Raw genomic sequence first — 14049 nt, 5'->3', positions numbered from 1 at the left:
GAAAGCAAATTTTAAGTGTATTAGGTGTAATTTTATAAAATATAAAAATTTACATGTAATTATACCAAATTTTTTAAAAAGAAAGTGTAATTATCCCCAACTTTTAGTCAATAAATTAACTTTCCTCGTAATTGTAATAAATAGTTTTCAATAATCAATACTTTGAATAGAAGTTTGACACGTTTTACAAGTAAAAATGTACATTTTCAAAATTGACATAAATAATTGATGAAGAAACTTTATAATGACACGCAATTATATCAAACTAATTTGATAAAACAGTCCCTTAATCAGCAAATATGATGCTTCTAAACAAATTTGTTGATTATTTATAAAATAAAATATAAATATTTTTATCTATATTCGTATCTCAATATTAGCCTCAAATTTAATAACGTAAATACTGTTCTAATTTTAAAAAATATATAAGGTAATAAAGAAATACAAAATCATAGTCAACAACAAATAGAAACAATTTATATAAAAAAAAAAAAACGAATACTAATTTAAATGAGGATTGATCGAATCCAAGCAAATAAAGTTCCTTTTGTTGAAAATTGATATCTCCGGAAGGGGTAAGAGTTGAAAATTTGTTAGAAGTAAGGGCTTGTTAGATATTGGCGGACACTCACGTATACGTCGTCGTTTGGCCATCACAGGGAAACCCTTTTTTCTAAGTTCGAAACTCACTCGTATGCAGAAAGTTTCTCCCTCCCGCTCTTTTGAGCTCTCCGATCAATGGCTCCCAAATCCGATAGCACGGAAGGTAAGGATATATCCGTGCGGTTGTATGTATAACCACGTCATTTGAGCTCTTTAAATGGTTTTCTTGAGTTCAATAACTTGTTTCGTCGTGCTTATTTTCCAGGAATCGTGCTCAACTTCGTGAATGAGGTAAATTTCCCCCAACTTCTTTGTGTTTCAAACAATTGTCCTTCATTTTATTTACGGGAATCCGGAGGCTTGTTGTATCAGTTTTTTCCTTTTTTTGGAATTTAGTTAGTTGTGGTTTCATTTTTTTGGTAGTAAGATTTCTTAGTTGTTTTTATAATACTATTGATGATCACTTTTGATTATCTACTCATAAGTTTGAGAGTTTGTGAAATACTTTTTAGCTATAATACGTTGATTTTCTATTGTTTCGAGCTGATCAAATAGATAATTGAAATTGGAGTGATTCAATAAAGAAGAAAAAAGAAAAAAAAAATCATATGCATACTAATTTTTTGGGGTGATATTTAGAGTAGATAGTGTTTGAGAATATTTTATTCTGTAAATTTGTCCTCCAATTTCCTCCCTCTTTCTCACTCTACATGCACAGACATATATGTCTGTATTGTGATTTTTTTATTCAGTAAAATAGTTAGCAGTATTCAGTTATTATCTACACATGAAGGTGTGACCACTCATGGAGAGTTCATGTATATTTTTTGCAGCAAAATAGGCCATTGAATTCCCAATGTGTTGCCGATTCACTACAAAAGTTTGATCTAAAGAAGGCTGCAGTACAAAAAGCATTGGATAGCCTTGCTGATAGCGGGAAAATATCATTCAAAGAATATGGCAAGCAGAAAATATACTTGGCTAGGCAAGATCAGTTCAACATTCCAAACAATGAAGAGCTCAATCAGATGAAAGAAGAGAATGCTAAATTGCAAGAACAACTCAATGAACAAAAGAAGGCTATTGCTGAGGTTGAAGGAGGTATACAGTTTCTCTTGATCTTTTCTATTTGTTTCAGAAGATTGTTGATTTGTTCTGAACTGAAACATTTCGGGCCACACTGTGGTACAATTTTAGTTTATTTGAAAGGTTTTTCCTATGACTTTGCAAACAATTTTTTTATGAAATATTTTTCCATACCAGACTATTTTTGTTGTGACTGTCTTCATAAAGCTCCTGAATTCCAAACATTAAATCGTTTACTGGATTCTTGAAGCAAAATTCAATGATGCAAAAAAGGAGACTGCCAGCAGAGTACAAAATAACTTGTCTCTTTCTTGTATGGGTTTGGTTTTAGGTTGAACCAACTTTTCATTATTTAATCTGGTGTGCATGCATTAATTGTGACAGAGATTAAAGCGCTGCAATCAAACTTGACGCTGGAGGAGATACATGCCAAAAAAAACAAATTGGGAAATGAGGTGATTGGTGCATATATAATTTTTTTGTGCTCCCTCCGGACAGCATGGAGATAACATCCATGAGATTGTATTTCTGTGATTTCCAGGTCAAACAAATGGAGGATAAGTTGATTAAACTGAGGCAAGGAGTAACTCTGGTGAGTCCAGAAGAGCGGCAGATTGTTGAGAAGATATATATGGATGTGATAAATCAATGGAGAAGACGCAAGAGGATGTTTAAAGATATCTGGGATGCAATAACTGAAAACTCTCCCAAGAATCTAAAAGACTTCAAGGTTTGTCTTATCATTTTTGTTTTGAGTCTCTGTCACTTAGACAAATATTTTTCATTAGCAGCATTTTTACTTTAATAGGAGGAACTTGGGATTGAGTACGATGAAGATGTTGGCGTAAGTCTGCAGTCCTATGGTGAGCTAATGCAAAGTGGAAAGAAGCGAGCCAGATGCAAATGAACTTTTTACCCAGATTCTAGAAATAAACATAGTTCAAGGTTTTGTATCTAATACTCGTAATTTTTATAGCGAGGTCTGAGATTTGGTTTCGATAATGTTCTGCATTGTTGATCATACTTTCTTTATTCGTTGCACACCTCGTTCTCTTCATTGTTGATCATCCAAGAATCCTGGGATCCACACATGATCCTATCTTGCAAAACACAAGTTAGTATCTTTCTTGGACACTTTATACAATTTGGCTGCTGGTGAGATTAAAACATTATTGAAATCTCAAAATTTCGTGTAATGGCAATAAAAATATAACTCAGCTTCACATGTTGGAAAGCTAGGCACCCAACATTTCAACTTCACAAAAGCCATTACAAGTTCTCTCAAACTTTACAACAGAAGAAAAAGATAAACATGAAAAGCAAAAGCAAAAAGGACTTGCTCACACGACCTATATTATTATTTATTACAGAAAAACTCGAAGCGGAAACAGTACTCGTTAAATAGCACATGTAACTATTATCTGTGTGCCCATCTGGTTCTTACAGAGATCGGCCTCCTGTTGATGTTTAAAGGCTCTATAATTTGAGTTTTCTTCTCTGTAGCAAATTGAGCGTGGGCATTTCCAGGCCCTGTCTTCATCTTCACTCCAACTTGAGCTCTGCTTCTCCCTTCAAATACATCATTCTTTTGACCAGCATTGAAGTCATATGTTCCAGGTACCCTCATTTCCTGCTCATCTTCACCATCACTTTCATCAAATACTACACCCCCTTTCTTACTCTGGCCGGCTTCATCCGAAGATAGGCTAACCCCCTTCACATTGTCATCTGATGAATCCAAGCTTGATGCAGAAAGTGATCTCTTAAATTCAGTTCCATTCTCGTCTCCTTTGAACTGTTCCTCTCCCTTTTCTTCATGTATACCTGCATCTTTACTCTCCAAGTCATAGTATTGAACTGGGTGGATTTTCTCAAATTTCACTTCAGTTTTCATATGCTCGTCCTCCGCTATATCTTCCTCATGAGTTTGGAGTTCAGCTTTGATTGGCTTAATCGTGGCTGTTACATTTCTCAGCCGGATGTTGGGGGTATTTGGATCATCAGGATCTGTGGATTCAGACCGTGATAATTCCACAGCTGCTCTAGCGGCTGCTGCTGCATAAGCAGCAGACTTGAAAGCTTCTTCCGCTGCATCAGCCACATCCTTGTATTTTCTCCTAATTTTAAGTGTATCAGAAAAATCTTCACCTCTGTCTATCTCGTCTGCAGGCTGTAACATTGATTCATTCTCTCCTTGATTAGAAATTCTAGAAGGACCTGATTGACTTGGCTTCTGCTGCTTCTCCAGGCTTGAGTCCTGATCTTCCTGGAATCCACAGTCAATGACTCAGTTATTATAATTCATAAGCATTTTGCAGATAAAAAATAAATTGTTTAGTACACGTATCAATAGACATCTTGCTGAAGAACATAAATGCATAACTTGCATACCATTCTACTGTCTGATACAGTTTCCTCCATCGGAAGATCAATGTTGTAGTCTGAAGCAATCTCCTTCAGCGCCTTCATTTTGTTCTCCAAGCTTGGTGGCTTGGTTGACAGCTTCTGTATAATCTGGAGATAAGAGAAGATATCATCATGTGAAAAAATTAACTATCGCATTAATGTGTTTTGTTTAAGATACATTAGAATCACCTGGGAAATCATAATCCTTGATACGCACCTTAGGATTAACTCCACAATTATTGCGCAATTCAACAGCCCGAGCTGCAAATTCTTTGCCGAAGCGGGAAGTGAAAATTGCCCGAATCTGTTGAAGTTCCGGGAACTCCCCACATCTTGTGGCAGCAAAGATCAAAGTCGACACAGCTTCTTTCAACTCTTCAGGGCAAACTCTGTAAGAAAAGACAAGAGAAACATGTTTCATCACAAAAACTAGAAAAATTTTACATCAAAATAGGATACAAAGAAAAAACTTAGCGCATCCCAACTTTTCTTGTTCAAACAGGTTGACTCTCTCTATCAAAAGATGGCAATATCCTTCCAGTACAACAAACACATCCAACATATTCTGCTCCTTTATCACTTGCTCAACCTGTACATCACAAACAACCATATGCACAAAATCAAGAATCCATATATATATTTCAAAGTAATCATACAAACAAGTCATTTAGCAGGTATGTTGAGAATACCCTGAGAAGAGCCCTGTCATGGTTGCTACTCTTAAGGAACTCAACAACGTCGGACTGTGCAATAGAGCACCGCGCCTGGCGCTGGTTCTTGAGCACAGCCAGCCGAGAAACGGCCAGCGCAACCGTGGCCTTGAATTTTGAGGTCTTGAAGCCTCTCCTCAGCAAAGCATCCAGTTTCTTCCCCATCTCTATCTTCTAACAACAAATCAAAAACTAGTAATATTTAAACAAGGGTACAAACGAGCCCTGCTTGTTTGCACCTTTTGATGGTGACGAAAGGAGGAAAGACCTCTGTGTGCTCAGTGTATGAGTGTGTGGTTTTATATTTTATGTTTGTATTGTATTGTATGGTATTATTATTAGTTAGTTTTTGTATTAAAGCGTGTGGGGATTTTTCTTCTTAGTGAAGGATTTCCCATTCCATTCATTACAAGGAAGATTTGGGCTAATGGGAATTGGATTTTAGTGTTTGTAAGTAGTAAGCGGTCGCTTTGTCTATGCCGAAGAAACCGAGTAACTTCGCTTCGCAGGTCAAGCGGTCCTATTGCACGCGTTCACTTACGCTCCGGATTTATCTCAACTTTATTTTTAAACAACTTCAGAATTGAATAATCTAATGATATAAATTTGGAATATAAGCTAAAATGGGGTGTGATAATTTTGATTTTTTTCGAATTTAATTTTGTCGACTGTCGTCAATTTTGCTTGTATGAATCGACTATGAACATAAAGAATGGTGTAAATCTGTGTAACGTGTTTAGTTTTTATTTTCCCTGATCGACTATATATACTTACATGAAAATACACAGCACTTATTCAATTTTACCCTTAAGCATGTCTGGTTAACTGGCTATTTCAATGCGTGTGTTCATAATTTGGTTACATGAAGGCCAGCAAAATTACATGTTTAGTTACATATCATACGAAATCAACACTTTAGTACTCTATTTTACAAAATTTTTAAAATAATCTCAATTTAAAAAAATTCGACACATTTAGTCTCTAATTTATAGAATTTATAAAATGATCTCAAAATTGAGAAAACTCGACAAATTTAATCTTATGTCCAAGTTTCTATAAAAAAGTAGACGACAATGATCAGTGCAAAAGCGCATGTTCATTAGCTTAACTGTTAATTTGGTTGCTCACCCAATTGAAGGACACACATATTGCATATGTCCTTACTAGTTCTTTTGACGAAAGCTTAGATGCAGAGTAAATGTATTAAGTTATCCCAATATTGCGACCATTTTAAAAATATCGTAAATTAAATATGACTAAATATGTTAAACTTTTCTCTAATTTTAAGACTATTCTAAAAATTCCTGCAAAAACAGAAGATTAAAAATATTGATCCTCATGCTCAATAACACTAGAAGTGTAATTTCCCTACGATAGTGCTTATAGTATAGTATAACTTATAGTTCTATATTCCCACTTACCTAAAAATTGATGTTGAGAACAAATATTGTGTTGGCGGTAGGGTTAGCCACACCTTTTCTTGGCACTAGAAAGCTTTACTTTCACCAAGAAATTGAAACACCAAATCATATAATTATCATAGTCTTTTTGAAGCATTAAATACATAATTACATCATATCCATTTAATTAATATATCAATTAAGACCAATAAAATAAATTATAATAAAACTCATATAAAACAAAATAAATATCCGTACATTCGACGAAACTCACACACATAATTTAGAACTTATTCATGGACTCTCAATTTTAACTGGAGACTAATATCATGGGTGTAATTGTCATAGTTGTGCGGAATCACAATCAAATATAATGGGGATTAGCTTTAAATTCAACTCTAATTGAAGGAATAATCCAATGGATTGCCATAGTAACACGAAAAAGAGCCCCACGGAAAGATGAGTTTGGTCACCAACATACATCAATCTTCTTCTTCTTAATTTTTTACTTTCCTTATCATGCATAAATATTGGTTTAATCTTTAAATAAATATGAGACTTTGATTCCCAGGAGTGAACTGTCTGAATTTTCTATTATAAATTGATAGTACATCTTGTATTTGTATATCATATTAAATTTTGTATATTATTCATAAACATATAAAAAAAAATTTTAAAAATCCATATAAAAATTCTTTTAAATTATATATATAATCTGCAAATTTTATATTATGTATGAGTGAAGTGTAGTACTTCAAAGTGCAACCTTACAATTGTAATAAAAAATTCATATTAAAACGTAATTGATACAAAAGTAACAATTACTTGAACTTGCTGCACATGATTAGCATTGCCGTACTAAATTTAAGTACAAAATTGCAAGAGAGAACACGAAATCAAGGGCATTTAAGTATTTGACTACTTCTCGTTTTTTAATAATTAGCCATAGTAGTACGTCGTTTCTGTGTGTACGTAATAAATGATTTTTCATACTTTAAAATATATTATAAATAAGAATAAAATATATAAACCAACACATTATATTTTACAAAGAAATAAAGAAAAAAAATGAATTTTAAAATATTATCGACATAACAAAAAAATTAATATCATAGTGTCATAAATTATGGTTCGTTCGTGAGTGGAAAAGATATATTTTTTTATATTAGTATAGACGAAATTTCTAAATTAATTACTAACACGAGTTGGAAGAGTTGAAGAAAGGAGAAATAGTCATTTCCTTTACAGCCCACGAATTAGAACAGATGTATTTGGGACAGGAATTGCTGTTGAATGATGGGTGAAGATCGGGAGGAAGGTTCTGATGAAGAAAGAAAATGAATGAATCCAAGTGTAATAAGCAATCTCAAGTATGACTAATTAGCCCCACTCGTCTCAAGAACCATAAATCATATACATCTATCTAGAAGCCTTCCCATTGCTAGCTTGACATGTTTGGTCAAATTCCTTTTGACTTTTTTTAAAAAGAAAATACACTTTCACAATTTAAAATATTAAAGCTGAAATTTTGAAATCTTTAAGAATTTCTATTTTCATAAGATACGTTTACTCCATTTTAAGATACAAATTTGCAAAAATTGCTACCTAATAGGGTTAGTTAACTAGTAAAATTCTCATCAAAAAATGAAATTTTACCCTTAAAAATAAGAGTATAATCAAATAGGACAAACTTGATCATGACTCGATTGGGCTTGATGGCCCATACAATTATTTATCAAGCTATAAACGACCTTGATTCATATATATCTTGTCTTGACACATACTATCCTTTATATATACAAATATCGTTTAGATCTTCCTACAACTCAGATTAACATGACAACAAGGGATTTTGGTCTGATTGATTAGTATGTATCCATATAACATAGTATTTTATTATGCCCAAAAAAATAGCATCGTACTGACATAATTGGCACACCCATAACTTCTTTAATTTTTAGAATGCAACCAAAAAGAAAAAGAATCAAGGCCACCAAGATTTTCACTGTTTAAAGAATATATATGTCATTTAGCAAATTGCAACCTTAATATTTTAGATTGTGTTATTATATTAAGTAATGGAAAAAAGAAAAAATACACAGCATTAACCAACATTTTTGTCTTGCATTTTTATCAGGATTAAATTCAATTTACCCCTGTGATATGTTGCATCAGCAAATATCCCAATAAAAAAAAATTAACAAATTATCCCTTATGTTCGAAAAAATGATTCACAGTAGGTAAATTGCATTTTTCCCAATTTTATCGTGAAGATGATTTTGATTTTGAATATGATGTCGGGAATTTGTGTACACTGTGAAACTCTAAGCATGTTGTTGGAGGACAGGGGGCATGTGGTCGACAACATTGGTGAAGTACTCTTGAATCTCCAGAATCTCGACTCTACCTTTCATCGTTTTCCTAATCTTTATTGCCACATCTGCTGGATTATATCTTCCATGCACACTTACCTTGTTCTCTTGCTTCTCTATCAACTCTGTCTCTATTTCTTCAAAAACATAGTCACAAACAAAAAAAGGTCGACAGAAACCCTTTGTCATAACGCAGTGGACATCAAAGAGAGGTTGAATGATGCAGCCTTTCATCCTACCAAGGATTCTTCTCAATTTTCTGCAACAAGAATTACAGTCCAGATTAATCCTCATCACCATCCAATACACCTATGTACGTACGTAAACCAAGACCTTAGCCAGCTGATTCATTATAACTAAATCAAAGACCACAAAAATAATTCAAATCGGGCTTGATTAAACTTAAATTAATTATATGGTAAGTGTAATATATTTATTGTATGATTGGTCTACAATTTAAAGAGAATAATCAATTATGTAACTGATATATTGCACTTATTATATGATTGATTTGATTAGATCAAACTCGATTTGAGTAAAGAAAATCTCAGTAAGTACTGAAGCAATATGATCCTTTGCTTGTTGGCAAAATTGTGGTTGACGCCATTGGCAGCATGCACATCAGTTGGGTCTGGATGAAAACCAACGTGCAGAGGATGAGCCCAAATAGAGATGGGCTGAAGACGATCTAGCAAGGCAAAGGGCATCTTTGTTATTCAAATGGATTATTATTTATAAACCGATTTAACTTAAAATGAATAAATTTAAAAAACTTAAGACATCATAACATTATTTATTTATGTAATATTTTTATAAGATTATTTTGTAAAATAGTATAATAAATGATATTCTATTTAAAAAAATTTATAAAAAAAGAAGTTATTTATAAATTTATTTCAATAATTCTTAACTTATTGATAAATAATTAGGAGTGTTAAAAATTCATTAACCAATTGAAAATCGGCTAAACGGAATTTTCGGTTCGTACCAAAAATCAAAAACAAAATTTCAGTTTTGATTTTCGATTATTTTAAAAAAAAAATTATTACATCGATACGATTTGGTTAGATTGGTTAACTTTACCGACGGAATAACTGAAATTAAAAACTATATTTATATAATATATTATAATTTTATAAAATATATGAATGTATGTAAATCGTATTTATAATTTATAAATATATATTATATTATAATAATATAATTTAATTTCTACTTATTTTAAATTTAAAAAAATATTAAATAAATTAACTGGTAGATTCTTTTTCTTATGAATTCGGTAATTTGGCTATTAACTGAATCGAACCGAAAAATATTCGATTATGATCTAACCAAATTGATTAGTCTGGTTAGATTTTTCGTATACAGAAACTTTTGGGTTACCAAGAAATCAGTTTGGTTTGGTTGATCGAATTGAACACCCCTATAAATTATGAGTAAAAATAAAAAAATAAAAAAATTTAATATAGTTAGTATGATTTGCAAAAAAAATAGATTGTAAAAAAAAAAAAAATCGGGTCTGGATTTAACTTGAACTTAAACACTGGATCTGATTGGATTTGAAGATTATGGATCTCAAGACCCACGAATTTTGAACGAGGTAAAATAAAATTAGATAGAATTTGAGTCTAATTTAATTTATTTAAATCCTATTTAGATCAAAATTTAGGTAGAATTTTATCCTAGTCATTGAAATCCTAATGGGAATGATGAAGGAGTAGTTGGTCTTACCCAAAAGCGGAAAAAGACGAGAAGGAGATGTGTTTCGGTGAAATGGAGGACCCACTTTGCACTGTATTTAGCATTATTCCTCAGGCCGCATATTGCAATTGATGATGGTGCGGCCCCACATAATCTTCCCCAGGGAGCACCACCATCACATCTCTCTCTCTCTCTCACTCTCCCCAACTATTCCTTCCTTGCTCAATTAAGCCGCACCATTGTTCCCACCCCAACAAATAAAAATAGAGATATCTAAATTGTAGTTGGATCACAAGGTTACTCTCATCCTAATTACTTTTCATTTAATCTATTCTGTTATAAACAATTTTTTTTATATTATTATTTTTAACATTTAAATTTATCTTTTAATTTATTTTTTTAAAAAAATTAATCAAACTAATATATAATTTTAATGTTTTTTTAATAATCACAACTCTACGCTTCTCTGTATGTGTGAAAAATAGTATCGAAACAACCTGAATAGATGAACTAAGATGACTATCAGTTGAGTTGGCTTGGAGACTTGATGCCAGATGTTAGAGCTAAACACAGGTATATAACAACAAGACTATAAGCTAATTAGCTAGCCAACTATCGAGCTCTTTTAGCTTATTAATTAATTAAGCTAAACGAGTTGAACAACCTTTCTATTCCGATCAAAGGAAGGAATAGAATAGCAAATCGATCTATCCTATCCTATTCAGATTAGTAGCTAAGAGTTAATGAGCTACTGGGACTTATACCTTGTAGTTAAAAAGATAGGATTTAAGAAATCGACTTGACTCAACATGTTCTGCCAATGAAAAAATGAGTTTCTTACTTTTCTATTTTTTTCCTCACAAATTTTTATATTTTTAAGAATTACAATTTATTTTTTCTCTATCACCTTACTCCAACTTTTTTTTACGGACTTCGTTCCTTCTCATTCTTTACATCACGATTATTTTTTTTCACGAATTTTTTTTTTCTTTTTTTTTTTCACTGAAGTTGTTTTCTTTTTATATGTTTGTGGGAGTGCATGTGCCTACTACTAATTTTATCAAAAAATGAATCCACGGGATATGGCCTATTTGAGTACAAAATCTACTTTTTCCAGATTCAATTAATTATATAGTATCTAAACTCACTTTAATTTCACGGGAATGAAGAACATACAGTGCTCAAAAGTTGATAAATTGCCTTAAGAACACGGACATCACCGCATCTAGTATGTTTCTACAGTTATAATTTTTAACTAATGTTACACCAGATATATATACAAGCATGTAAGTGCAAAATGCAAAAGAAATACATATGTTTCATAAATACACATTAAACTTCTTTTTTAAATCCTGACAACAAAGAGGGAAAAATAATAACTAATTAAATTTCCCACTAGAATGGCTAATAATCCCAGGTAAGTAATCCAATACCGACTAAAAACCACCCCCCAATAGTGAGAATGGATACGGCGGCGGAGGACTAACATCCTCCCCGTAATTGGTATCAACTCTACCGTTGATGTTATTGTAATACCCGGAGATGCTATTCACCGGCGGTGGAAACGCCACAAAACCTCCATATTCGCCGGAGGAGCTTAGCAACGGTGATGAACTAGAATGATGGGGGTAACTATTCCGATACTGTTCTTGCCTGAGCATAGGCGCCACAGTTGAACTTTGTCTCTGATACAACAACCACTCCGGGGATGTTATCTCCACCGATGGCGAAGACTGGCAATAACTATCAACGTCCAAGTTTCCATCCGACGACGAAATGGGCTCTTGATCCTCTTCACTCTTGATTGATGAACTTGACAAAGAATTCAACGAGGCAGTAGATATCATAATCTTTCTCTTCTTTTCACCGCTGCTTGAAGTTAGCCGTCTCATCTTAACCTTCTCGAGCATCATTCGGGGCAGAATTTCAGGGTCTTCGACAACTTTGCATAAGAAAGTCATCATTTGTTGGGGTCTTCTCTCCGTGGCCTCTAGCCTCCGGTTCATGCTCTCCAGTTCTTGCTCTAAGCTCTTCTGTTCTTGCTTTAACTTTGCTATCTCCATTATCAGCTGCTCCTCGTCTTCATCGTCTTCGTGTTTGAGATGAGCGGTGTAGGCTTTGCCGGCGTGCTTCCTCCTCACGATGTTGCTCAGTAACTGTGTTTGCCCCCGTAGAAACCATTCGTTGGCGAACTCCCACTTGTCCGGATCCACCTTTCGGAAACCCTGACAGATCAGATATAAAATAATAGAATTATTACACTTGTTTTGATAATTATGACAGAGATTTTAAATCCTTTCCACGCACAAAAACCATATTCTCCAAGCGCAATCTCATATATCTAAAGAAAACCCCTACTAGAACTGATTACACAGTGACTGCAGCAAATTTTCTTCCTAGGCATCAAAAGATCTGCACCATGCTGTATATATTAAAACTTTTGAAATATCAGGATTTCAATTATTCTATTCCGAATTTGAATCAGATGATGGAAAAGAATAATAAATATAAAATAAACCAAATTGCTACATCAGTAGCTGCTCTCACAGGATTTAACCCACCGGCCCATATCTCCGGCCCCTACAGAAAAATAAAAAATATTTGGAGTAATCAGTACATGGGGACTAACACTCCAACAGCCCTCAAGATCTGGCTAAAGTGACCTAATCCTCTAACCTGGATCAGCGTTTCAATTCGCTCAAAGGCTAAGAAGGTTAGAGTCCACTAAAAGCAGGCAGCATGAATGATGAAGCAAATATCCCCACCAAATTTGTAAAGTTATATTTCCCCAATGCTAACAGTATAGGGACATCGTTTCTTTAAAGTCTCAACTTCATGAAGAATAACGATAGTACAAGTAGATTGCCAACTGCCAGTACTCAACGCTCTGAAAATTTTGCCCAAAACGGGTAGAGCCGCAAAATATACAGCCATATATGGCTAAGTGAAGCTTTTGGATGCATTTGACTCAATTCATCCATGACCACTGAAGGAAAAGAGGGTGCACTATGAGCGCACTTTACTACCTAAAAACTGAAAATCTTTATTACAGATTTGGATGAAGTCGACTAATTAAATAGTAAATTTTGTTATTTGATTGAGCAATTCTCTTAAATTATACAACTTACAATTCAATTGTCATATGAGTTGTTCGAATTTGACTCAACTGAACTCGAACTAAAATTTTCTTTCTTATCATTGCTTGACCATGAGAATAATATGCTAAACTTCACCAACAAACTCTCGAAGGAAACTATATTCAGAAAGCACAAAATAAAATAACACTTTCAATCCGCATAAACACTTTCCTTAATTAACTGCATCATCAAAATCGCCTCAAAAACAAAGTTCCAGCACAAACAATATTGTAAAAATCCCTTTCCAAATCGACAACTCCACCAAAAACCACATCAAACATACAAGAATTAACACTCACATAAGTATTGAGCTGACGAACAAAGCTGGAGAAATTATGGTGCTTAAAGTAGGCCGGCAAAATCCTCTCCGAAAAATCCAACGGCTCCACTACAATAAAACTGTTGTTGGCCTTCCCCCACATGATGAGCCCATTCGTCGTCGGATCATTCACCATTTGATAGGTTTTCATCACGAACGGTGCTACCATATTGCTGTTGCTAGCGTTAATCTCCATATATGATTTCTCCAACCCCCCAAATCCTCAAACCGCTTTGTTGAAGAATAAGGCCAACCAACAGAGAGAAAGAGAGATGAGAGAAGAAGAAAATTTTGCATTCAATGGTGATTGTGATG

General features: G+C 33.6%; 4 protein-coding genes across 4 annotated transcripts; 1 reads left to right on the top strand and 3 right to left on the bottom strand.

Annotated features, from left to right (window-relative positions):
- Positions 1-613: 613 nt before the first annotated feature.
- On the top strand, positions 614-2691 carry AHP2 (Tat-binding protein 1(Tbp-1)-interacting protein (TBPIP)). Its single transcript, XM_011072517.3, has 6 exons — positions 614-766; positions 869-894; positions 1437-1704; positions 2074-2144; positions 2231-2419; positions 2498-2691. Exons 1-6 carry the CDS (start codon positions 739-741, stop codon positions 2594-2596), a joined length of 681 nt encoding a protein of 226 aa, XP_011070819.1. The 5' UTR covers positions 614-738; the 3' UTR covers positions 2597-2691.
- Positions 2692-2885: 194 nt separating this feature from the next.
- On the bottom strand, positions 2886-5142 carry LOC105156397 (uncharacterized). Its single transcript, XM_011072516.3, has 5 exons — positions 4785-5142; positions 4581-4684; positions 4313-4484; positions 4081-4203; positions 2886-3955 (listed from the first exon to the last, which is right to left on the bottom strand). The coding sequence occupies exons 1-5, from the start codon at positions 4968-4970 to the stop codon at positions 3107-3109; spliced, it is 1434 nt and encodes a 477-aa protein (XP_011070818.1). The 5' UTR covers positions 4971-5142; the 3' UTR covers positions 2886-3106.
- A 3387-nt stretch (positions 5143-8529) lies between these two features.
- On the bottom strand, positions 8530-11089 carry LOC148789266 (heavy metal-associated isoprenylated plant protein 19-like). Its single transcript, XM_088877930.1, has 3 exons — positions 11078-11089; positions 8805-8886; positions 8530-8714 (listed from the first exon to the last, which is right to left on the bottom strand). The coding sequence occupies exons 1-3, from the start codon at positions 11087-11089 to the stop codon at positions 8530-8532; spliced, it is 279 nt and encodes a 92-aa protein (XP_088734056.1).
- A 450-nt stretch (positions 11090-11539) lies between these two features.
- LOC105156739 (heat stress transcription factor C-1b) lies at positions 11540-14049 on the bottom strand. Its single transcript, XM_011072958.3, has 2 exons — positions 13715-14049; positions 11540-12503 (listed from the first exon to the last, which is right to left on the bottom strand). The coding sequence occupies exons 1-2, from the start codon at positions 13928-13930 to the stop codon at positions 11715-11717; spliced, it is 1005 nt and encodes a 334-aa protein (XP_011071260.2). The 5' UTR covers positions 13931-14049; the 3' UTR covers positions 11540-11714.

The sequence above is a fragment of the Sesamum indicum genome, linkage group LG2 (assembly GCF_026168435.1).
Source record: "Sesamum indicum cultivar Baizhima isolate 11 linkage group LG2, ASM2616843v1, whole genome shotgun sequence".
In the NCBI taxonomy this organism is placed as follows: Eukaryota; Viridiplantae; Streptophyta; class Magnoliopsida; order Lamiales; family Pedaliaceae; genus Sesamum; species Sesamum indicum.
The sequence above is the reverse complement of the archived record's forward strand: the minus strand, read 5'-3'. Positions and strand labels throughout refer to the sequence as shown.

Coding starts and splice junctions, on each gene's coding strand:
- AHP2 (XM_011072517.3), top strand. CDS start 739: ATGGCTCCCAAATCCGATAGCACGGAAG. Junction 895..1,436: donor TGCTCAACTTCGTGAATGAG/GTAAATTTCCCC, acceptor TATTTTTTGCAG/CAAAATAGGCCATTGAATTC. Junction 2,145..2,230: donor AAAACAAATTGGGAAATGAG/GTGATTGGTGCA, acceptor TGTGATTTCCAG/GTCAAACAAATGGAGGATAA.
- LOC105156397 (XM_011072516.3), bottom strand. CDS start 4,970: ATGGGGAAGAAACTGGATGCTTTGCTGAGGAGAGGCTTCAAGACCTCA. Junction 4,204..4,312: donor ATTGTGGAGTTAATCCTAAG/GTGCGTATCAAG, acceptor TCTTATCTCCAG/ATTATACAGAAGCTGTCAAC. Junction 3,956..4,080: donor CTGTATCAGACAGTAGAATG/GTATGCAAGTTA, acceptor TGTGGATTCCAG/GAAGATCAGGACTCAAGCCT.
- LOC148789266 (XM_088877930.1), bottom strand. Junction 8,715..8,804: donor AATCCTTGGTAGGATGAAAG/GCTGCATCATTC, acceptor ATGTTTTTGAAG/AAATAGAGACAGAGTTGATA.
- LOC105156739 (XM_011072958.3), bottom strand. CDS start 13,930: ATGGAGATTAACGCTAGCAACAGCAATATGGTAGCACCGTTCGTGATG. Junction 12,504..13,714: donor TTCGTCAGCTCAATACTTAT/GTGAGTGTTAAT, acceptor CTGATCTGTCAG/GGTTTCCGAAAGGTGGATCC.